Source organism: Chiloscyllium punctatum, chromosome 20 (assembly GCF_047496795.1).
Source record: "Chiloscyllium punctatum isolate Juve2018m chromosome 20, sChiPun1.3, whole genome shotgun sequence".
NCBI classification, from domain to species: Eukaryota; Metazoa; Chordata; class Chondrichthyes; order Orectolobiformes; family Hemiscylliidae; genus Chiloscyllium; species Chiloscyllium punctatum.
In genome coordinates this window covers 14600267-14625484 of record NC_092758.1, presented here as the reverse complement: position 1 = coordinate 14625484, position 25218 = coordinate 14600267, and the positions used below count along the sequence as shown (strand labels likewise).

The following is a 25218-nucleotide window of genomic DNA, read 5'->3' as shown; positions in this document are numbered from 1 at the left end:
CCTAAATTATGGAAGTTACTATACTCTAATGGCTACATAATAATCTGGAAGGTCTTAATAGGCTCAACAGAAGCTCACATTCTTTAATTCCATGCAATTCCTCTGGCCAACTTATGTATGGCAACTTCACGATCCCTGTTACTTGCTAGTTCCCAACTGAAGACCCAATCATTAACCAATGTTTCTGCTAGCATGAGGAGATTTTGGATATTATGTGAAGACAACGTGGGCCTTTCTTGTGATGTCTACACAGCCAAATAAGTCAACTAATAGTCAGTGCAATTTTAAACTCAGACATGAAGAGTAATACAATGTCCAAGAAACTAAGATTAATCAACACTGTATATGGTAAGTTCCTCAAAAAAGGGATCAAGCAAGCACCAGGAAGAATAATCCCTACCAGCAGCCTTGTTCCAGTGAGCACAGATGCCCAAAACTCGTTCATAACTATTTCACAAGGAAACAAAATCTCCGCAGAACCTGCTCACATTCAATACCTTAAAATCCTGAATAATTTGTCGCACTGCCCCTGGATCCATCAAGTTCACTTTTTCAAATTTAGGTCGTGCTCTCTTGTAACCACAGCCCACTGTGTCCCAGTCATTTTCCAGAAACTCCTTATATACAGCACGGCCAAGCAGTCCTGTTGCCCCAGTGATCAGGGCACGTCGGTCTGGCACGGACGTTTCCACCTGCAACAAAAGATGCAACAACCACTCAATACCCAACCATACTCTCTTTGGTAGCATCACTGCCTTTAAACACACCCACCCATTCTAGGTATTAACCCAGTAACCATCTAAACTGCTCGCAATGCATTTTCATCCTTCTGTAAATAAAGAGACGGATACAGTACATAGTACTCCAGACGTGGTCTCACCAGGACCCTACATGGTTGAAGTATAGTCTCCCTACTTTAGTATTCAATTTCCTTACAATGAATGTTAATATTGTATTAACTTTTCTAATTACTTGCTGTAACTGCATTCTGTCTTTCTGGGATTTGTGCACTAGGATATCCTGATTCCTCTACATCTCAGACGTGTAATCTCTCTTCACTTAGATAAAATGCTTCATTGTGTTCTTCCCTCCAAAGAGCATAGTTTCACATTTTCTCACATTATACTCCATTTGCCAGACCTCTGCCAACTCACTTAACCTACCTATATCCCTTTACAAGCTCATCACCTCTTCACAACTTAATTTTCCACCTACTGTACCGCTGTCTCAACAGAATTAGCAACTTTACCTTCATTCAAGTCATTTATGTAATCTATAAAAAGGTGAGGTCTCAGTACTGATTCCAGTGGTAGATTGCACACTGCATCTTGCCAAGCAGAAGACAGCCCAATGATATTGACTGTGTTTCCTGCATTCTCTTTGATTCATTTGCTTAATGTTGGTTTTGAATGCAAGTACCAGATTCAGGAGGATAACGTTCAGGCATATGGTCAATATTCAACCTTCAATCAGATTATTAAAACAGATGATCTGTTATTTACCCCATTGCTGAGAATTATCAGATTGTGCATTATTCACTGACTAGACTGTGTACATTTGCTTCCTTTTTGATTTACATGGCACTTCGAACACAGCACAACATATCTTTTCCTCATGAGCAGAATCGAAGATAAGGTAAAATCACCTTAGTCTTATCAGATCAAAAGACATTACACAGGAATGACTGGTGGTGGCTTAACCTGAGGTTCACCAGGGCTCAGGTGAGGGGATATGTTCCAAAGAGAATCCTTCATGGTAACCCCAGCTAGAGCCCTGTGAACTCACACTGTTGGCATCACTCTGCATCACAAACCAGCCATCCAGCCAGTGGAGCTAAATTTCCAATACAACGTGCAACCTCATGGTCTGGTGTATCCCTGACTCTACCGTTATCAATAAGGCAGAGGGTCAACACTGGTTCTCTGAAGCATTCAGGAGGCCATGCCAGAAGCAGCACCAGCACTAATAAATGAAAACATGAAGGAGAAAATTACCACAAATGCTGGAATCTGTACTGAAAACAAAACATGCTGGGTATCACAGGAGGTCAGGCAGCATCCATGGAGAGAAAGCAAGCTAATGTTTCGAATCTAGATGACTTTTCATCTAGCATTTTTTGTTTTCAATGATGAAAAATTAGACATGAACCTGATGCTGTCAAATAGCAAAAGCAGCAGGTGATAGAGTTAAGCAATTCCACAACCTACCTGATCAGATGTCAGTTCTGCACTCCATTAGATGTAACAGCATTCAACTCAAAAGTCAATGAGATCATGGTCAACCTGATAATTCTCAACTCCACTTTCCTGCCTTTTCCCATGATGCTGAATGATCAGAAATCTCTCACCATTCAATAAATCCAACAACCCAGCCTCAACAATTCTCTACATTAAAGAATAGAAATTACTCATCTCTGTCTTAAACGAGTGACTCTCTACTCGGAGATCACGCCCTCTGATCCTACATTCTACCACAAGGGAAACAATCTTTCCCACGCGTGCAGTCACGAATGGTGGTGGACAATTAAACAATTCACTGGAGGAGGTGATTCTACAAATATTCCAATGGGAATCAGAGGAAAGTTTCTACATTGCTCAGTGTCACACTGGGCGTAAAGGATGATGGTTGTGGTTGTTGGAGGTCAGTCATTTCAACTCCAGATCACCTCCGCAGGTGTTTCTCTGGGTAGTGCCCTCAGCTCAACCATCTTCATTTGCTTCACCAAGCTTTCCTCCAACATAAGGTCAGAAGTTGGGGTGCTCACTGATGCACAATATTCAGCACCATTTATGAATCTTCAGATACTGAAGCAGTCCATTTTCAAAAGCAACAAGGCCTGAACAATATCCATGTGTGGGCTGACCAACGTTAAGTAAGCTTCACACCACACAAATGAAGACGCAATGAACATTTCCAGGAAGAGAGAATCTAACCATCACCCCGTGGCAATCAAAGGCATTACTATCACCAAATCCCTGAATATCAACATCCTGGAAGTTACTATTGTTCGTAAACTGAACTGTTACTAGCCATATAAATAATGTGGCTTTAACAGCAAGTCAGAAGTTAGGCAGCCTGCCGATAGTAACTTCACCTCCTGACTCCCCAAAGCCTGTTCACCATCAGCAGTGTAATTGAATCGTCGCCACTTGCCTGGATAAATGCAGTTCCAACACACTCAAAAGGCTCAGCACCATCTAAGACAAAACAGCTCACTTGATTGCTTTTCAGTCGTGTGCCATTCACTCCCCATACCCCACCCCCCCTTAATCCCACCAACATTTAGCAGTAGCAGTGTGTACCACTGCAGAAATTCACTGAGGCCCCAACACCTTCCGAACCTATGATCACGACCATCTAGGAGGACAATGGCAGCAAATACATCAGAACATCACCACTGGCAAGTTTCTCTCCAAGTCACTACCATAATGACTTGAAAATGTATTCAGTGTCTGCTGGGTCAAAATCCAGGTAGTCCTTCCCCTATGGCATTGTGGGCCAACTTACACTTGCATTGGTTTAACATGGAAGCTCACCACCACATTCTCAAGGACAACTATGGACAGGAAACTAATGCTGGCACAGCCAACAACCTCTACTTCCCATGACTCCGTGCTGTACATCTCTATGACTCTATGAATATGAACTAGAAAAAAAAAAGGTCTGACAGCCTGAATCACCAGCTATGAGTCAGACTAAAGGATGGGTCATTTTGGTCTGAGCCGAATGGAGATTTCTTGTCCAAGCCGCAGAAAATGGGGGAGATACTGAATGACTATTTTGCATCAGTATTTGCTGTGGAAAAAGATATGGAAGATATAGACTTTAGGGAAATAGATAGTGACATCTTGCAAGAGGCCCAGATTACAGAGGAGGAAGTGCTGGATGTCTTGAAACGGGTAAGGGTGGATAAATCCCCAGGACCTGATCAGGTGTACTCTAGAACTCTGTGGGAAGCTAGAGAAGTGATTGCTGGGCCTCTTGCTGAGATATTTGCATTATCAATAGTCACAGGTGAGATGCCGGAAGACTGGAGGTTGGCAAATGTGGTGCCACTGTTTAAGAAGGGTGGTAAGGACAAGCCAGGAAACTGTAGACCAGTGAGTCTGACCTCAGTGGTTTGCAAGTTGTTGGAGGGAATCCTGAGGGATAGGATGTACGTGTATTTGGAAAGGCAAGGACTGATTAGGGATAGTCAACATGGCTTTATGCATGGGAAATCATGTCTCACAAACTTGACTGAGTTTTTTGAAGAAGCAACAAAGAGGATTGATGAGGGCAGAGCAGTAGATGTGATCTGTATGGACTTCAGTAATGCATTTGACAAGGTTCCCCATGGGAGACCAATTAGCAAGATTAATTATCGTGGAATACAGGGAGAATTAGCCATTTGCATACAGAATTGGCTCAAAGGAAGAAGACAGAGGGTGGTGGTGGATGGTTGTTTTTCAGACTGAAGGCCTGTGACCAGTGGAGTGCCACAAGAATCGGTGCGGGGATCCCTACTTTTTGTCATTTGCATAAATGATTTGGATGTGAGCATAAAAAGGTACAGTTACTAAGTTTGCAGATGAGACCAAAATTGGAGGTGGAGTGGACAGCGAAGAGGGTTACCTCAGATTACAACTGGATCTGGACCAGATGGGCCAATGGGCTGAGAAGTGGCAGATGGAGTTTAATTCAGATAAATGTGAGGTGCTGCATTTTGGGAAAGCAAATCTTAGCAGGCCTTATACACTTAATGGTAAGGTCCTAGGGAGTGTTGCTGAACAAAGAGACCTTGGAGTGCAGGTTCATAGCTCCTTGAAAGTGAAGTTGCAGGTAGAGAGGATAGCGAAGAAGGCGTTTGGTATGCTTTCTTTTATTGGTCAGAATATTGATTACAGGAGTTGGGAGGTCATGTTGCGGCTGTACAGGACATTGATTAGGCCAATGGTGGAATATTGCGGGCAATTCTGGTCTCCTTCCTATCGGAAAGATGTTGTGAAACGTGAAAGGGTTCAGAAAAGATTTACAAGGATGTTGCCAGGGTTGGAGGATTTGAGCTACAGGGAGAGGCTGAACAGGCTGGGGCTGTTATCCCTGGAGCGTCGGAGGTGGAGGGGTGACTGTTTGGAGGTTTACAAAATTATGAGGGGCATGGATAGGGTAAATAAGCAAAGTCTTTTCCCTGGGCCAGGGAGTCCAGAACTAGAGAGCATAGGTTTAGGGTGAGAAGGGAAAGATAAAGAAGAGACCCAAGGGGCAACTTTTTCACACAGAGGGTGGTACAGTGTGTGGAATGAGCTGCCAGACGAATTGGTAAAGGCTGGTGCAATTGCAACTCTTAAGAGGCATTTGGATGGGTTTTTGAATAGGAAGTGTTTGGAGGGATTGGGCCAGGTGCTGGCAGGTGGGACTAGATTGGGTTGGGATATCTGGTCGGCATGGATGGGTTGGACCAAAGTGTCTGTTTCCATGCTGTACATCTCTATGACTCCTAGAGAACATAGAACATTACAACGCAGTACAGGCCCTTCGGCCCTTGATGTTGTGCCGACCAGTCATACCAATCCGAAGCCCATCTAACCTACACTATTCCATGTACGTCCATATGCTTGTCCAATGTTGACTTAAATGTACTTAAAGTTGGCGAATCAACTACTGTTGCAGGCAAAGCATTCCATATCCTTACTACTCTCCGAGTAAAGAAACTACCTCTGACATCTGTCCGATATCTATCACCCCTCAATTTAAAGCTATGCCCCCTCGTGCTCGCCATCACCATACTTGGAAAAAGGCTCTCCCTGTCCACCCTATCTAACCCTCTGATTATCTTGATTATCTTATATGTTTCTTATTATCTTGTATGTCTCTATAGAGAGTTATGTAACTTTGGAATTCTCCACTCCAAACTGCTATGGATGGATTCTCTGACATAGAGTGTGTTCAAGTCTGAGATCAACACACTTTTGAACTTTGAAGCAATCAAAGGTATCAAGACAATGAAGTGGCAATAAGAGATCACAATGTCCCTTGTTTTCATTCAAGGTTCCTGACTCTAGGCATTACAACAATCATTGCTTTCCCAAATGAGATTAAGATACCCTATTGACCCCTCCAATTGCTCAACACTTTGGCGTGAATGTACCACTTCTGGTCAGTCACACTGACTGATGAAGACAGCTGCAAACACTAACAGTCATCTTCAAATGACTGCATTCAAACTATTTTAAGATGTTATTAGGGAAACCTGATACTGTTTTATGCAGAATTTCACTCCAGTCATCATACTCTTTACCCAGTTATCAGCTTATCACAAACTCTGTAAAAGTTAATTAAATACTGTTTGAGGGAGGAACATAAACAGCCAATCTGCTCACAGCATTCTCTTATGAACAGATATAAGCATTAGCTGATTATGAGTCAGGATGGTTGAGAGATCAGTACAGGCCTCAGACTACATGGGAGAACTCTCAGGTAATGGAGACAGAGAAAAGGCAGCAAGAAATCAGCTGCCCATTATCCAACAGGAAAGCCCAGGGTTCAATTACCTCATACATCCTGTATATTAGATTAAAGCAGAGTTTTAAAACTATCAATTCTGGCCAACTTTGCTGATGTATCTGGTACATGCCAAATCATCCATCGCTGATCTACACCAGCTCTCAGTTGGTAACACTTCAATTATAAAATTCTCGCTCAACTCTTTCTCTATGGGCGGCACAGTAGCACAGTGGTTAGCACTGCTGCCTCATAGCGCCAGAGACCCGGGTTCAATTCCTGCCTCAGGCGACTAACCGTGTGGAGTTTGCACGTCCTCCCCGTGTCTGCGTGGGTTTCCTCCGGGTGCTCCGGTTTCCTCCCACAGTCCAAAGATGTGCAGGTCAGGTGAATTGACCATGCTAAATTGCCCGTAGTGTTAGGTAAGGGGTAAATGTAGGGGTATGGGTGGGTTGCGCTTCGGCGGGGCGGTGTGGACTTGTTGGGCCGAAGGGCCTGTTTCCACACTGTAAGTAATGTAATGTAATGTAAAAACCTTTACTAACTCCTTCAGAAATTCAACTCTCCATGATCTTAGCATTTTTCTAATTCTGGCATGTCCCCAGTGGTTTTGGCTCTATTAATCGGAGGCTGTGCCTTCATGGCTTAGTCCCACAGCTCAAAAATTTATCTAAACCTCTCCACGTCTTCCACCCCACCTTAAGAACTTCCCCAAAATGTTGATCAAGTCTGATATCACAGTGTTAAGGTTAATATTTCCATACCTTCTGGTATTCATGTATATTAAAAGCTTTTGATAAATGAAAGTTGTATCATTGTATGTTCAGGCACTCCAGAAAAAAGCTAAAGCTCTCATCTTCAGGTCTCAGAGATATCCTGAAGATTCTGGTATTGGCGTGAAAGCGAACAGAAGGTTCAACATTGAGATTGTTTTGCATGGATTGGTTGGCTGGACCGAAGGGTCTGTTTCCATGCTGTATGACTCTGATTGGAGATGTTTTAAAGATAATTATTTATTAAAATAAAGCAAAATGTTGTAGGTTACCACAGACGATTGAATGGAAGGCAGAGGCCCAAGGTTAAAAGATAAATGCTCCTCAGATTATACAGGTAAAACGTATCACACTGAAGTTGCATGGAATATGTGGAATTGTCCCCAAAGAGACAGCATAACAGAAAGTGTTGTAGAACATAAGGCAGGATGAACAGGTATTTGAGGGAATAGGCCAGAACGAATTCCAGAGTTCTGAAAGAATGTATGTATTCAGCATGCTCCAAGACCTCAGGCCACTTCTAAGCAGTTAACAGTCAATGAACAGTCACTGTTCCAATGCAAGAAATACAGCTGTTTTTAGGAACTCTTCAGGTTCCTAAAATCTACAATTATTTAAAGAACCACTTAATCTATGTTAACACCACAAGGCAGAGAAGCAGAAGTGGGCCATATGGTCCACTGAATCTGCTTTGCCGTCTAACAAGATTAGATTAGATTAGATTACCTACAGTGTGGAAACAGGCCCTTCGGCCCAACAAGTTCACACCAACCCCTCAAAGAGTAACCCACCCAGACCCATTTCCTTACACTTATTCCTGACCCCTAATGCACCTAAAATTATGGACAAGTTAGCATGGCGAATCCACCTGATCTGCACATCTTTGGACTGTGGGAGGAAACCAGAGCACCCGGAGGAAACCCAAGCAGACATAGGGAGAATGTGTCAACTTGAGAACGTGCCAGTCGCCGAGGCTGGAATTGAACCCGGGTCCCTGGCGCTGAGAGGCAGCAGCATGAACCAATGAGCCAACGTGTCGCCCCAGACTACTGCTAATTTGATGATTCTTTACTTCACTTTTCTGCCTTATCCTCATAACTCTAGATTCACTAACTGATTAAAAGTCTTATCAATTTCAGCCTTAAACATTCTCAACAATATAGTCCAAAGTACTCTGCAATAAAGAATTCCACAGGTTCATGACAGACTGGAAACAAAATCACCCCTCATTCGTCTGAGGTGAGCAACCCCTGATTGAGTTTGCGCCTCTGGTGCTAAATTCTCCCAGAAGAGGAAACAAACTTTCTGCATCTAACTTGTTACATTTCCTAAAAACCTCGCAGGTTTCAATAATGTCTTCTCTCATTCTTCAAAACTTCACTGAACTCAAGATTAATCTAGTCAAACTCTCCTAAGAAAATGCATCCTAACCCAGGATCAGAAAAATGAATCTTCCCTGGACTGCCTCCAACACCAATTCATCTCTCATCAGATAAGGGGTCCAAAAGAGGGGTCACACTATTCCAGATGTGGTCTGACTAATGCCTTCTCGATTTTGATGCTCCATTACCATTGAAATGTAGGCTAATACTCCATTTCTTTGATCATGACCACTGATCACGGATGATAACATTTCATGATTCATACAGAACTAATCACTGTGCTGCAAACTATAATATTCAGATCTTCTATTCTTTCTGCTAAAGTACATAGCCTCACATTTTCCCACACTATATTGTATGTGCCAAATTTGCGTCCACTCATTAACCTGCCTTTAGCCCTCTGTAGACTATCACTCAGAGTCATAGGGAGGTACAGCACTGAAACAAACCCTTCGGTCCAACTCATGCACGCCGACCAGATATCCCAACCCAACCTGGTCCCACCTGCCAGCATTTGGCCCATATCCCCCTGAACCCTTCCTATTCATATACCCATCCAGATGCTTTTTAAATGTTGCAATTGTACCAGCCTCCACCACATCCTCTGGCAGCCCATTCCATATACACAGCACCCTCTGAGGTCTCTTTTATATCTTTCATCTCTCCCCCAAACCTATGCCGTCTAGTTCTGGACTCCCCAACCCCAGGGAAAAGATCTTGTCAAATTACTCTATCCATGCCACTCATGATTTTATAAACCTCTATGAGGTCACCCCTCAGCCTCCAAAGCTCCAGGGAAAACAGCTCCAGCCTATTAAACCTTTCCCTCTAGCTCCAGCAGTGCGGCGCTCCCTCAGTGCTGACCCTCTGACAGTGCGGCATTCCCTCAGTGCTGACCCTCTGACAGTGCGGCATTCCCTCAGTGCTGACCCTCTGACAGTGCGGCATTCCCTCAGTGCTGACCCTCTGACAGTGCGGCATTCCCTCAGTACTGATCCTCTGACAGTGCGGCACTCCCTCAGTACTGATCCTCTGACAGTGCGGCACTCCCTCAGTACTGACCCTCTGACAGTGCAGCACTCCCTCAGCACTGACCCTCTGACAGTGCGGCACTCCCTCAGCACTGACCCTCAGACAGTGCGGCACTCCCTCAGTACTGACCCTCTGACAGTGCAGCACTCCCTCAGCACTGACCCTCTGACAGTGCAGCATTCCCTCAGTACTGACCCTCTGACAGTGCAGCACTCCCTCAGTCCTGTGCTGTGGTGACTGGGGCCTGGAGCCGCTCTCTCAGAGGGGCTCAGGGCCTGGGCCTGATCCGGGATTGTTTATCCACTCGCGGTGGAGATAGCGCCCGAGCTTGGCCGCCGCCCAGGAAGGGAATGGCGGTGTACCTCATACCTCCAGCAGCCGGACACATCCCGGGCTGAAGTGGATCTTGAGCTCCTTGCCTTGACCCACCATGACCGAGCGACTCCAACTCGAACGAAAGCCTCAGACTAACAACGGTACGAGCCAATCACGAGCCTCCAACCCAGGGACCGTCCTCTCACCATGGTAACCCTCCTGACGGACACTCTGGCTGACCAATCGTCGCATTGCCTGGTGTGATCTCCCATATTATCCTTCGTCACCGGCTAATTGACCAATCCGTATGTACCCTTTCTGATGGACATAGCCTTTGCCAATCATCGCTTTGGCTGGAATCGCTCCGAACCACTAATACACGAAAATAGTTTAGTACCGCCCCATGCACCATGATGGGCATCTCCTTTAGCCAATAACAATTACCTCCTCTGTAAATTATGCAGCTACCGAGGTAAACATCTGTATCAACCAATGAGAATTAGCCCTTCGTTTACAAGTAACCCAATCAACTGTGATTACTGAGGAAATGTCTGATTTAGCCAATGACAATTAGCTGCCCTGTGGATACTCTCCAATCAGCTGCCTTTACTGGGTCAATGTCTGGTTTAGCCAATGACAATTAGTACCGATACGGAAACTATCCAATCAAGTGGTAGTACTAGGGTATAATCTGGTTTCGCCAATGGTAATTTGTTGCCCTGTGGATGCCATCCAATCAGCTGCAGTTACTTGGGTAATTATCGGATTTAGCCAATGACAATTAGTTGCCCTGCAGATATTATCCAATCAGCTGTGGCTAACGTGTAACCATCTAACAATTAGCCAATAACAATTAGCTTCCTGTGTAGAAATTATCCAATCAAATACCGTTACCAGTTAAATGTCTGTATCAACCAGATTATTTCCCCTTCACACACTCATGTTACATACCAACATCGCTCCAAAGAGCAGGAGGAGGCCATTCAGCCCCTCCAGACTGTCCACCTATACCTATCTCTGCCGTACAAATATTGAAGGAATCTGCTTCCACTGTATCATGAGAGCATTTCAAAGACAAGTGACTCTCCGAAAAAAAGATGACTTCAAACTCTTTTGTTGATAGGTTACCCCTGAGTTATAATCAGTGACACCTGATTCTAGATTTACACATAAGAAAAAACATCCTCTCCACACGTACCCAATCAAGATCCCTCAGCATCTTATATGTTTCAATCAAGTTTGAAATAGCTCCACAGAGGCCAGTATCCCATCACCAAGTCACTATTTACTTACACGTGCATAGTACTTGACATTGGTCCAGCTTCCTTGAGCAAGCCCTCAGAATGAACAGAACCTCTGTCATTTCTGTTCATATCTGTCAGCCCGGGCTCCCTGATTGGACCAGATTAACAGCCCCAGTCAGGGAACTCATATTCTACGAGGTCCACTGGTTGACCTTGCTACAATCACTGTGTCCCTCCCCCTTTAAGGCCAGGGAAATAGACCTGTTTTTCCTGTAGCATCTCTTGGACATTTTCACATCGATGTTGTGGTTCTGTTCGCCGAGCTGGGAATTTGTCTTGCAAACGTTTCATCCCCTGTCGAGGTGACATCGTCAGTGCTTGGGAGCCTCCTGTGAAGCGCTTCTGTGCTGTTTCCTCCGGTATTTATAGTGGCTTGTCTCTGCCGCTTCCGGTTGTCAGTTCCAGCTGTCCGCTGTAGTGGCCGGTATATTGGGTCCAGGTCGATGTGTTTGTTGATAAAGTCTGTGGATGAGTGCAATGCCTCTAGGAATTCCCTGGCTGTTCTCAGTTTGGCTTGCCGTATAATGGTAGTGTTGTCCCAGTCAAATTCATGTTGCTTGTCATCTGTGTGTGTGGCTACTAAGGATAGCTGGTCGAGTCTGGTTGCTCCAACTCTGCCTCGGATACTGACAGCATATACTGGACCATAGCCTGCCTCTTGCAGCCAGAGCATCTCCGAACAAATTCATCCCATTCTTCAGGTGGTAAAGGTTCTTCAGCTGTAATTTCCAGCATGTCCATCCGAAATTTCTTTGACGCCTGACGAAGGGGGAGAACTGACAGGCTCTGACAGCCTTTCCAATTGAACTGAGGGACAGGGGATGTTTTGCTCTTATCACATTTGCAGACTCTGGGTAATCCAAGATGGAGGACAGGAAAAATTTCTGGCTGTAAGAGCTGCTCCTTTTTTGAGGTATTTTAGGTGTTGGAGGTGACTTCCTCAAATTCCAGGAGCAGCAACCACTGTTTTATATGCTGTTGCATTGATTTGGAACTTTGGGGAAAACAAAGTCAAAACAACAGCAGTTTTAAAAGGGAGAACAGGCAAAGGAAGCATATGGTGAGGACAGTGCAGGACAGAGAGAGAGAGAGAGAACCTGCACAGTTACTGCCTTTGCTGTTTGAATTCGTGTATTGCTGGACTTCGGAGTGCATCAGGGAAAATTAACAAACAGTGAAATTCACAACTAATCTTGGAGGAACTGTTGGGCGAAGTTCACAGCACAGAATCAGAGAAGTTAATTGTTGTTTTAAGTCTGTCCAATAGAAAGGCTGCAGTAGTGGGTCCAGTGGATTCTTTCTTGATTATATGTTTTTGGAGATAAGTCTCTTGATTAAACTTCAAATACAAGCCATAGCTATTAATTTAACCTGGGGTAGTGTTTGTAGAGGAATAAGACGGTGCTATTTTCTGGGTCTGTAGATTGTGAAGGAGCAAAAATAGCCTTTACAGTCATATATATTTCTTGTCAGATGTGGGAGTTTAAAGAGAGTTTAAGGGTTACTGCAGATTATATCTGCCATAAATGCTGTTGGATGCGAATCTTATCAGATCGAGTGGATCAGTTGGAGAGACAGATAGAAGCGATGAGGAATTTGCAACAGCAACAGTATGTGATGGATGGCAGTTATAGGAAGGGGGGAAGTCTCAGATACAGTCACATAGATGGGTTAACTCCAAGAAGGGTAAGAGAGGTAGGCAGCTAGAGCAGGAGTCTTTTGTGGATATACCCATTTCAAACAGGTATGCTGTTTTGGAAGATGTAGGGGGTGATGGATTCTCAGGGAACGTAGCACAAACAGCCAAGTTTCTGGTATTGAGACTGGCTCTAATGCAACGAGGGGTACGTCAGCTTCCAAGAGATCAATTGTGTTAGGGGATTCTGTACTCAGAGGTACAGACAGAGGTTTCTGTGGCCAGCAGAGAAAAAGCAGAATGGTGTGTTGTTTCCCTGGTGCCAGGATCAAGGATGTCTCAGAGAGGGTGCAGAATGTTCTCACGGGGGAGAGGGGCCAGCAGGAGGTCATTGTCCACATTGGAACCAACGACATTGGAAGGGAAAAGTTTGAGACTCTGAAGGGAGATTACAGAGAGTTAGGTAGAAATTTAAAAAGGAGGTCCTCAAGGGTAGTAACATCTGGATTACTCCCGGTGCTATGAGTAGTGAGGCCAGGAATAGGAGGATAGAGCAGATGAATGCATGGCTGAGGAGCTGGTGTATGGGAGAAGGATTCATATTTTTGGATCATTGGAATCTCTTTTGGGGTAGAAGTGACCTGTACAAGAAGGACGGATTGCACCTAAATTGGAAGGGGACTAATATACTGGCAGGGAAATTTGCTAGAACTGCTTGGGAGGATTTAAACTAGTAAGGTGGGGGCGGGGGGGACCCAGGGAGATAGTGAGGAAAGAGATCAATCTGAGACGGGTACAGCTGAGAACAGAAGTGAGTCAAACAGTCAGGGCAGGCAGGGACAAGGTAGGACTAATAAATTAAACTGCATTTATTTCAATGCAAGGGGCCTAACAAGGAAGGCAGATTAACTCAGGGCATGGTTAGGAACATGGGACTGGGATATCATAGCAATTCAGGAAAAATGGCTCAGGGATGGGCAGGACTGGCAGCTGAATGTTTCAGGATACAAATGCTACAGGAAGGATAAAAGGGAGGCAAAAGAGGAGGGGGAGAGGCATTTTTGATAAGGGATAGCATTACAGCTGGGCTGAGGGAGGATATTCCCGGAAATACATCCAGGGAAGTTATTTGGGTGGAACTGAGAAATAAGAAAGGGATGATCACCTTATTGGGATTGTATTATAGACCCCCCAATAGTCAGAGGGAAATTGAGAAACAAACTTGTAAGGAGATCTCAGCTACCTATAAGAATAATAGGTAGTTATGGTAGGGGATTTTAACTTTCCAAACATCAACAGAGACTGCCATGGTGTTAAAGGTTTAGATGGAGAGGAATTTTTTAAGTGTGTATAAGACAATTTTCTGATTCAGTATGTGGATGTACCTACTAGAGACGGTGCAAAACTTGACCTACCCTTGGGAAATAAGGGAGGGCAGGTGACTGAGGTGTCTGTGGGGGAGCACTTTGGGGCCAGAGACCATAATTCTATTCATTTTAAAATAGTGATGGAAAAGGATAGACCAGATCTAAAAGTTGAAGGTCTAAATTGGAGAAAGGCCAATTTTGATGGTATTAGGCAAGAACTTTCAAAAGCTGATTGGAGGCAGATGTTCGCAGGTAAAGGGACGGCTGGAAAATGGGAAGCCTTCAGAAATGAGATAACAAGAATCCAGAGAAAGTATATTCCTGTCAGGGTGAAAGGGAAGGCTGGATGGTATAGGGAATGCTGGATGACTAAAGAAATTGAGGGTTTAGTTAAGAAAAAGAAGGAAGCATATGTCAGGTATAGACAGGATAGATCGAGTAAATCCTTAGAAGAGTACAAAGAAAGTAGGAGTATACTAAAGAGGGAAATCAGGAGGGTAAAACGGGGACATGAGATAGCTTTGGCAAACAGAATTAAGGAGAATCCAAAGGGGTTTTACAAATACATTAAGGACAAAAGGGTAACTAGGGAGAGAATAGGGCCCCTCAAAGATCAGCAAGGCAGCCTTTGTGTGGAGCCACAGAAAATGGGGGAGATACTAAATGAATATTTTGCATCAGTATTTACTGTGGAAAAGGATATGGAAGATATTGACTGTCGGGAAACAGATAGTGACACTTTGCAAAATGTCCAGATTACAGAGGAGGAAGTGCTGGATGTCTTGAAATGGTTAAAGGTGGATAAATCCCCAGGACCTGATCAGGTGTACCCTAGAACTCTGTGGGAAGCTAGAGAAGTGATTGCTGGGCCTCTTGCTGAGATATTTGTATCATCAATAGTCACAGATGAGGTGCCGGAAGACTGGAGGTTGACAAACGTGGTGCCACTGTTTAAGAAGGGTGGTGAGGACAAGCCAGGGAACTATAGACCGGTGAGCCTGAACTCGGTGGTGGGTAAGTTGTTGGAGGTAATCCTGAGGGACAGGATGTACATGTATTTGGAAAGGCAATGACTGATTCAGGATAGTCAACATGGCTTTGTGCATGGGAAATCATATCTCTCTAAACTTGATTGTGTTTTTTGATGAAGAAGATTGATGAGGGCAGAGCAGTAGATGTGATCTATATGGACTTCAGTAAGGCGTTCGACAAGGTTCCCCATGGGAGACTGATTAGCAAGGTTAGATCTCATGGAATACAGGGAGAACTAGCCATTTGCATACAGAACTGGCTCAAAGGTAGAAGACAGAGGTTGGTGGTGGAGAGTTGTTTTTCAGACTGGAGGCCTGTGACCAGTGGAGTGCCACAAGGATCGGTGCTAGGCCCTCAACGTTTTGTCATTTACATAAATGATTTGGATGTGAGCATAAGAGGTACAGTTAGTAAGTTTGCAGATGACACCAAAATTGGAGGTGTAGTGGACAGCGAAGAGGGTTACCTCAGATTACAACAGGATCTGGACCAGATGGGCCATGGGCTGAGAAGTGGCAGATGGAGTTTAATTCAGATAAATGTGAGGTGCTGCATTTTGGGAAAGCAAATCTTAGCAGGACTTATACACTTAATGGTAAGGTCCTAGGGAGTGTTGCTGAATAAAGAGACCTTGGAGTGCAGGTTCATAGCTCCTTGAAAATGGAGTCGCAGGTAGATAGGATAGTGAAGAAGGCGTTTGGTATGCTTTCTTTTATTGGTCAGAGTGTTGAGTACAGGAGTTGGGAGGTCATGTTGCGGCTGTACAGGACATTGGTTAGGCCACTGGTGGAATATTGCGTGCAATTCTGGTCTCCTTCCTATCGGAAAGATGATGTGAAACGTGAAAGGGTTCAGAAAAGATTTACAAGGATGTTGCCAGGGTTGGAGGATCTGAGCTACAGGGAGAGGCTGAACAGGCTGGGGCTGTTATCCCTGCAGCGTCGGAGGCTAAAGGGTGACCTTATAGAGGTTTACAAAATTATGAGGGGTATGGATAGGATAAATAGACAAAGTCTTTTCCCTGGGGTCGGGGAGTCCAGAACTAGAGGGCATACGTTTAGAGTGAGAGGGGAAAGATATAAAAGAGACCTAAGGGGCAACTTTTTCAAGCAGAGGGTGGTACGTGTATGGAATGAACTGCCAGAGGACGTGGTGGAGGCTGGCACAATTGCAACATTTAAGAGGCATTTGGATGGGTATATGAATAGGAAGGGTTTGGAGGGATATGGGCCGGGTGCTGGCAGGTGGGACTAGATTGGGTTGGGATATCTGGTCAACATGGACGGGTTGGGCCGAAGGGTCTGTTTCCATGCTGTACATCTCTATGACTACATGCTTGTTCAAGCCCACCTCACCTACCCAAACTTTGAATGTCAAGCGACCTGACCTTGCATTGAACATGCCTCTTAGTCATGGAGGGTCATTTTTGGGGTTTCAGCACCAAACTTTGTCCCCGAACTAAACTGTCTCTCTCGCTTAGAGCCTTCTTGTGTCTGGCTTTGGCATTCTGATGCTGTGTCACACACTCTTCCATGTCTGGGAAGATCAGGTTTAACCTACAGCAGTTTTTTATCCCCCCATTAGCAACTCTGATTATTGGAGCATCCCTCATATAACTATAGGAAGACCTCCAGCAAAGAGGAAGCAGAACAATTTGGGATCAACAGAAACTGTAGGCTGTTTCTTTAAACTTGTCTTCAATGTTTGGACTGCTCTTTCTGCCATTGGACAATGGATATTATGGAGCTATCCTTATATACCAAATGTCATTCGGCCTCAGGAAATACTCAAATTCCCTGCTGGTAAATGGTGGCCTATTGTCTGTAAGCAACAATTCCAGGAGCTCATGCATTGCAAAGGATGTGCACAGTTTTTCTAGCGTTGCTTCTGTCTTTGACGAATGAACGTCATGAACGTCCAACCGTTTTGAGTGGTCATACGCAATGACTAAGAACATTGGGCCCATCAAAGGGCCAGCAGAGTCAATGTGTCAACAAGTTCAGGGCTTTCCCAGCCATTCCCATGAATGTGGGGGAGCTGCTGGTGATAATTTTTGTCCTTTATGGCATTCCAGGCACTGACCCACCAATGCCGCAATGTCTGCATCCACACCCGGACACTAGACATAACCTCCTGGCAACATCTTCATTTTTGACACCCTTGGATGATTCTGGTGGATTTCAGCCAGTATCTGGCAGCACCTTTTGCTTGACAATCACACTTGCTCCCCAGAATAAGATGCTGTCTCTACGGTGATTGGTCTGGCCAGGCTCACGAGGTTTCAATTCTGGTTGTGATGGCCCTTTCTCTTCTCCCATCACCACCAGTTGCCTTAGCTTTGCCAGGTCCGGATCTTTCTGTGTCCTCAGTCTGATATTATCAGCTGTATCAAGAAGGGTATCCATAAAGTTTAAAACCAGAACAGACTCTTCCATGTATGGCACCCATGTATCTGTCAGCGGGAGGTGGCTCAAGGCATCTCATTTACTATTTTGCCTCCCAGTGTTCCAACTTGTAATTGTACCACATAGAATTGGACTCCACCATGAATTTGTCCTGAAGTTATGGCTGGAATGGTCTTGTCCTATTTGAGTAGCCCAAGCAGGGCATTGTGGTCTGTTATTATCACAAATTTGCACCTGTATACCCATAGGTGGAACTTTTTCACACCAGATACCCACCAAATCTTCCTTCTCCTTCTGGGTGTATTTGTGTTCTGCATCAGCCAAGGCCTGGGAAACATAGGCTATTCCTCTCTATTGGGATACCTATGAATCAACACTACCCCAATACCATAAGGGGAGGCATCACTTGGGATCATAGCGTGCCAGTGCCTTAGACAATGAAAGTTGTTTCTTCACTTCCCAAAAGTCTATGTCTTGATTATGAGGCCATTTCCAAGGCTGACTGTTATACCATCATAGAGTCATGGAAATGTTTAGCAGAAAAACAGACCCTTCGGTCCAACCCGTCCATTCCAACCAGACATCCCATCCCAATCTAGTACCACCTGCCAGCACCTGGCCCATATCCCTCCAAACCCTTCCTATTCATATACCCATCCAGATGCCTCTTAAATGTTGTAATTGTACCAGCCTCCACCACCTCCTCTGGCAGCTCATTCCATACACGTACCACCCTCTGTGTAAAAAAGCTGTCCCTTAGGTCTCTTTTATATCTTTCCCCATTCACCCTAAACCTATGCTTTCTAGTTCTGGACTCCCCCACCCCAGGAAAATACTTTGTCTATTTATCCTATCCATGCCTCTCACGATTTTAATAACCTCTATAAGGTCACCCCCCCAGCCTCCGACGCTCCAGAGAAAACAGCCCTAGCCTATTGAACCTCTCCCTGTAGCTCAGATCCTCCAACCCTGGCAACATCCTTGTAAATCTTTTCTGAACCCTTTCAAGTTTCACAACATCTTTCCAAGAGGAAGGAGATCAGAATTGCATGCAATATTCCAAAAATGGCCTAACAAAAGTCCTGTACAGCTGCATAATGACCTCCCAACTCCTGTACTCAATATTCTGACCAATAAAAGAAAGCATACCAAACACCTTCTTCACTATCCTATCTACCTGTGACTCTGCTTTCAAGGAGCTATGAACCTGCACTCCAAGGTCTCTTTATTCAGCAACACTCCCTAGGACCTTACCATTAAGTGTATAAGTCCTGCTAAGATTTGCTTTCCCCAAATTCAGCACCTCAAATTTATCTAAATTAAACTCCATCTGCCACTTGTCTGCCCATTGTCCCATCTGATCAAGATCCCATTGTAATCTGAGGTAACCTTCTTCGCTGTCCACTACACCTCCAATTTTGGTATTGATTTGATTTGATTTATTATTGTCACATGTACCTAGGTACAGTTACAGAGTGTCAGGATAGAAACCAGGTTACATATGAACTTTCGGCAATAATTCATCGATCCAAGAGATTTTGTGATGAGTCCAGGAGTGGCTGGGGTGATTTCCAGTGTGCTACTTCAGTGAAGCATGTACACCATACTATAAAATAAAGGGTGTATTTCTAGAGGGTAGAAGATGCAGCAGCAGACAGAGGTGGGTATATATGTACATCATTAAAGGTGACAAAGCAGAGAGAACTGTTAATAAAGCATACAACTTTCTCGGCTTCATTGTTAGCAGTATGGAACAAGACACAATGGGGAATAATGGTCTGGGTAGGGTGGGAATCTGGGAGGTAGAACACTGTCTGGGTATGTTGGGAGAGGTAGATGAACCAGTGTGGGGTTTTGTGGTGTGAGTAGGCAGTGGACTGTATGCCCATGTAGTGTCCAGACTGTCTGTACGCCTCTGCTCCTTTTTCACTGCGACCTGTGCCAATTTCCATCCTGGTGAGGGACTTAGCACTGGCATTCTGAGTGAAAGTGATCTTTCCTCACTTCATGCTTGCTACCTCTGCCTTACACCACATAACTGCACTGTCACCCACCTGGTTCATCTCCCCCCCCCACCCCCTTCCAAAACACCCAGTGTTACACCTCCCCAGATTCCCATCCAGCACAGGACAGAGTACAAGCGCAGGGACGTTATGATGAACTTGTACAAGTTGTTGTTAGACCTCAGCTGCTTTATCGTGTACAGTGCTGGGAACCACATTACAAGAAGGATGCAAGTACATTGGAGAAGGCGCTGAATATGTTGACAACACCAGTTCCAGAGATAATCATGAATGTGTGGCTACCTGCAGTTTAGATTTTGACCAGATACGGGCTGGAATTATCATGCTGATCGCAATGTGTTAGGTTAGACTCTACATGGCTACATTGCTTTCCAGGAATGCTGACAGTGGGACTTTGGACAGTCAGGTGTTAAATCTAACTGTACAACATGTCTCAGTGGGAAACTTCAATTTCAGTCAGATTCTCCTCAATCCCAGGTTGCCTGTCACTTTACACTGATACAGTACATCCTTCCTTTTAATCGCTCCCTACATCTCCCACAATCACTCAGGGTCAGGGGTTCAGCTTGTACCTAATGGATTGGCTTGGTTTATCACTGAACTGTTTCCCAAACCTTCCCCTGCTCCCATTAGTCTTAATCTCTACCATACGGTTCCTTGGATGTTTCCCAACATCCCTCTGTATCCTTGGATCTCACCCTGCCCCATCCCCACCCTGCGGACACAAGTCTTTTCCCAGTATATTCCAGTTTCTCCTCTCCCTGTGGACCTGTCTCTCCTGTCCACTCAGTTACAAAAGAACGAGGAGCAAGTTATTCAGACCCTTGAGCTCCACTATTTTATTCCATCATGGCCGATCGCATCTTGGCCTCAACTCCTGTTTCCTGCCCACCTTCTTTACCCCCTTAACTCATCGCTATCCAAAAATCTGTCAACTCCTCCTTAAATTTATTCAGTAACCTGGCCTTCACCACATGCTGTGGTAGTAAGTTCCACAGATTCACGACCTTTGAGAAACAACCATAGACTGTAAGATATTGGAGCAGGATTAGACGATTTGGTCCACTGAGAGTAATTCCACCTCATCTCAGTTTTAAATCTGCCATTCCTTAGTCTAAAACTACGACCTCTCACTCTAGATTACCCCACAAAGAGAAATAGCTGCTCTATGTCTACTTTGTGAATCCACTTTAGCACCTTATATACTCCAAGTAGATCGCCTCTCATACTTCTACGGTGCAGAGTTTAGGAATAAACTATTCAATCTCTCTTCATAAGTGTTTTATCTCTGAAATTAATCTCATTTTCCCCTTTCCCAATGACTGCAATCTCTCTCCCTGCACCCCACCCCCCCCTCACCCCCCCCCCCCCCCCCGACCATGTGAATCCATTTTCCTGTCCCTTGTGGACGCTAATCTCCCTCCCCCAAACCCTTGACAAATCCCTGTCTTTCCCAGCCCGCTGTGCATCCCAACCTGTCCTCTTGACCTAATTCCATCTCCTCCCCACCTTGTGGGCCCAGTCTTCCTTCTCCTTGTAAACCCCAGCATAGTTTTAGAGTGGGAGGGACAAGATTTACAAGGGACCTAAAGGGCAACTTTTTCACATAGAAGGTGGTGCGTGTATGGAAATGAGCTGACAGAGGAAGTGGTGGAGGCTGGTACAATTACAGCGGGATGTGTATACGAATAGAGTTGAGAGAGTTAGGGGTCAAATGCTGGCAAATGGTACGAGATTCATTTTGGATATCTGATCGCTTAGACAAGTTGGATCAAAGGGGCTGTTTCTATGCTCTAGGAGCTCTATGACTCTTGGGATCCTAGTCTCTGTTCTCTCCCCCTACCCTCAATTTCCAACATACACACCAATGGACCCAATTCTCTCTCCACCCTCATACCAGATCCCAAACCTGCGTCTCTTTCCTCCTCAGCTTTGTGAATCTCAGTGTTTTTCCAAATCCTTTGAAGCCCAAACCTTTCTCCATCTTCACACCTCTTTGGACCCAAGACTCCTTTGCCCTCGCCAAAACCTCTGTAGACACTTCTCTCCCTCCCCCTGTAACCTCTATCGACCCCAGTCTTTCTCCCGCTGCAGCCCAAGTCGCCCCTCTCACAATGGACCCTTCTTCTCCATCTCTCCAATCCAGTTGACGGGGTCAAAGCGTTTGAAGGAGGGGGGGGGGGGAGGTGGAAGAACAAGAGGTCGTACATTTGATCTTCTGGAGCTCAAAAAGGAGTGGAGAGATAATTTTTTTTTAAATACTGTGCTCAGTGCAATCTGCTAGAGAACGCAGAGTGATCAGAATGAAGAGTCGGTCTTACAGCGAGGAATGCTAATGAATAACGAGATTATCTGCCTACCTGCTCCATGCCCAGCTGACTCCGGAGACACAGGGAGGCGAGGCTGGATTAAATCTTTCTGAAGCCGGAATCGAATAAGATTCTCTAGAACCGCCCGGGTTTAGCTGGCAAACATTAAAGGGAAGGGCTTTAAAGGCGCCAGTCACCAAAGTCCACATTTCAGTCCCAGCCTACCTTACATTCCCACGTCATTAAAAAATAGATTCAGCAATTTGTCCCCCTCCACCAGCCAAAGCGAACGAGAGCAGATCAGATTGAGGGAGTTGGGTTGTGAACGAATGAGTGGGGAACTGGGTGATTTGAGTGATGTATGATTTGAAAGGGGAAGCCAGCGAATGGAGAACAGAGACCAACGAGTGGGAACCAGGTGAGTGAATGAGCAACCGAGTGGCTGAATGGGGAATAGAGAGAACGAGTGAGGAACCCAGTGAAGTGGGTGAATGACAAATACACTGGAGAACCAAGTGATTAGGGGAGTGGAGAACGGAGTGAGGAAGAATGAGCCACCTATTTAGCAATTGAAAGGTGTGATTATGTTTTGTTTTCTCTCTGGTCTCTTCCTGAACGACTTGCAAAAAATGTGAACTGGAAGAGGTAAAGAGACCCATTAAACCTGCTCCTCTCACAGGCTGTGTACACTGCCCTATTATGGACTTTACCCTCCATTTAATTCCTTTGCAATAACTATTATATACACTTTATTGTACCACAGATTTTGCACCACCCATTTCATTCTCTACCAGTCATGCCAAAAGCAAATCAGCAAACTGACACAGTCCAAGTATTGGCATGGTCTTGGAGTTCAGTTCACAAAAGAATCAGACAATGAGAAGCCTTCGAGGACCTTAGTGGCTTTCGAAATCCCAAATCATAAAAAAAAACTGTTTACCACGGCCTAAAACATAGTAACAAGATACAGGAGGGTAAGTGGACAAGGCAGATAATATTCCAGAAAAAAATTAGAAGAGAACAGATCAAAAAGTAATGCTGGATACATGGGAATAAACTGAGAAATCGACTGCAGAGAGTGAGGGGGAAATGGTCAGATTTAGTGAAACCTCTTGAGAAATGGAAAATATTTGGGATGGGATGTGCAATTGGGCAAACAATCAGTAATTAAAGGTTGTATGGGTATTCAAAGAGGAAAATGAAATCAGGGAAATTTGATGGCATAGAAAGAAGCAACAGAACTCAAGTCTGCATTGGCAGGAAATCTAACCCCAATTTTCTTCACCTGGCCGATAGTATGCAGGTCACGGCACTTCAGCTGTTGATCCAACAAACACCAAACTGAATAATGGCATTCCCACCAAGGTGAAAAGAAGGAGGTTTTGGAGGGATTTGAATAAAACATTCTTCAGCCAAAGGGTGCTGGGAATTTGGAATGCACGGTCTGGGACAGTCGTTGAGGCCAGAAACTTCAACCTTTACAAAAAAAATTGGAAATAAGCACTTAAAATGCACTAACATTTAAGGCTTTGGGTCAAGTGTTGGAAAGCAGGACTAGTGTAGATTTAAAGTGGTTTATTTATGAGGCCAGACTCTGGGTTGAAGAGTATGTTGTATATTGTATGACTTTGAGAATGTGCAGTGATGTTGGAAAGAATGCACAAACCTGCAAACAGTTCATTTACCCAATCCCTCAAGTTTCACATTCTCAGCAGTCTAAATATGGCATGTTCAATCTACCAACGAGCTCAGACCTCAAAACTGGTGTGGAAGCTAGCTATCTTTGCTCCAGGAGGGTCTAATCCAAAAGGAACAGAACTTGAAGATTGGAACTCTCATTTGAAGTACAGCTCAAACCTTCTAATTTGCTAGCAGTTAAACCAAACCTCAGTTTGCATAATTGTTAAATAAATGAAGTCACTAGTGCCCCTTCGAGTGTATCAATTTAAAACTCAAGATGACAACTCTACTGGACAATACCATCCCAGCTTTGACACATTGGAACTTTGTCCAAAGTTTAATAACTTCAGATGCAGAGTGCGCCATTTGGGCAAATTATGTGGATGATTCCAAACTCCGTAATAGTGGAATTCAAAAACGATAACACATTGCAAGAGCAGAGTCACTGCAGATGAAGTTTTGTGAAAAGAATTGTAGAGTACTTATAAAGGAGAAAATGAGGGATTATATGTATGCCATATGATGGTATAGAAATAACTAGTCAAGGAGGATCTAGCCTATCAATATGTCCAGTCAGTTATGAGCCACAAAGTCAACATACTTTTGAACCATAAAAGGTATCAGAAAGATATGATCAAGCAATATGGTGCACTGGCTAGCTTGCAACATGGAAGGTGACAATATACTCTTGAATGAAGCACTGACCATGTTGAGGCAGAGGGCATCACAGTTCTAGTCAACAGTAGTTATAAAAGGAAGACTTGTGATAATTTTGTAGATAGATAGACTAGAAATGATAAAACAAAAATACTGCTTCAAAGCCAAAGGATATTCCTGGCCCTTGAGTTCAATAACAGATTGAGGAGCTTATGATTGAAAAGCCTCCATTCATTTTAATCATAAAAGGGTGACCCCTTATTCTGGACTCACCCATGAGGGAACATCCTTTCCACAAGTATATTGTTAGGTCATTCAGGATTTTACACACTCCAAGTTAACCCTCACTCTTTTAAACTCTAATGAAAACAAATGCAGTCCATCTAACCTTTCCTCACTGGACAACCTACTCTTTCCTGGTATTAATATATCAAACTTTCTTTCAATCATCTCCAACATATATATATATATATATATATCCTTCTTTAAATAAGGGCACCAAAATGGCACACACTATTCAAGATATACCATTGCCCTGCTTAACAGAAACATAGTATCCTGTTATAATAATATGTAGTACAGTACTCCATGAGCCTAAATTATGTGTTGTACAGTGACCTTTTAATCATTCAAACACCGATTCACCTAATAATTCCACATGAAAGGAAAACTGAAACATTGTTATTCCTTCTGGCAAAGTAAACAACTTCACATTTTACTCACATTTTACTCCACCCACCAGATTTTTAACTGATTTAATTAACATCTCAGGTTAATTAAACCTTCCCGCCTCAGGCGACTGACTGTGTGGTGTTTGCA

The 25218-nt window shown here is 44.3% G+C and overlaps 1 protein-coding gene across 2 annotated transcripts in view; it reads right to left on the bottom strand.

Annotated features, from left to right (window-relative positions):
* The window catches only part of mat2b (methionine adenosyltransferase 2 non-catalytic beta subunit methionine), a 43976-nt gene extending 21687 nt beyond the window's left edge, over positions 1–22289 (bottom strand). Inside the window, exons 1-2 of one of the 2 annotated variants that reach the window (XM_072590382.1) lie at positions 22114–22289; positions 498–692 (exon numbers count right to left, since the gene is read on the bottom strand). In XM_072590382.1, the coding sequence (XP_072446483.1) occupies positions 498–692; positions 22114–22122 (204 nt within the window). In that variant the 5' untranslated portion in view covers positions 22123–22289. Of the gene's footprint in view, positions 1–497; positions 693–10039; positions 10160–22113 lie in introns of those variants that run through there. The other variant, XM_072590381.1, reaches the window with a different exon arrangement.
* Positions 22290–25218: the final 2929 nt, after the last annotated feature.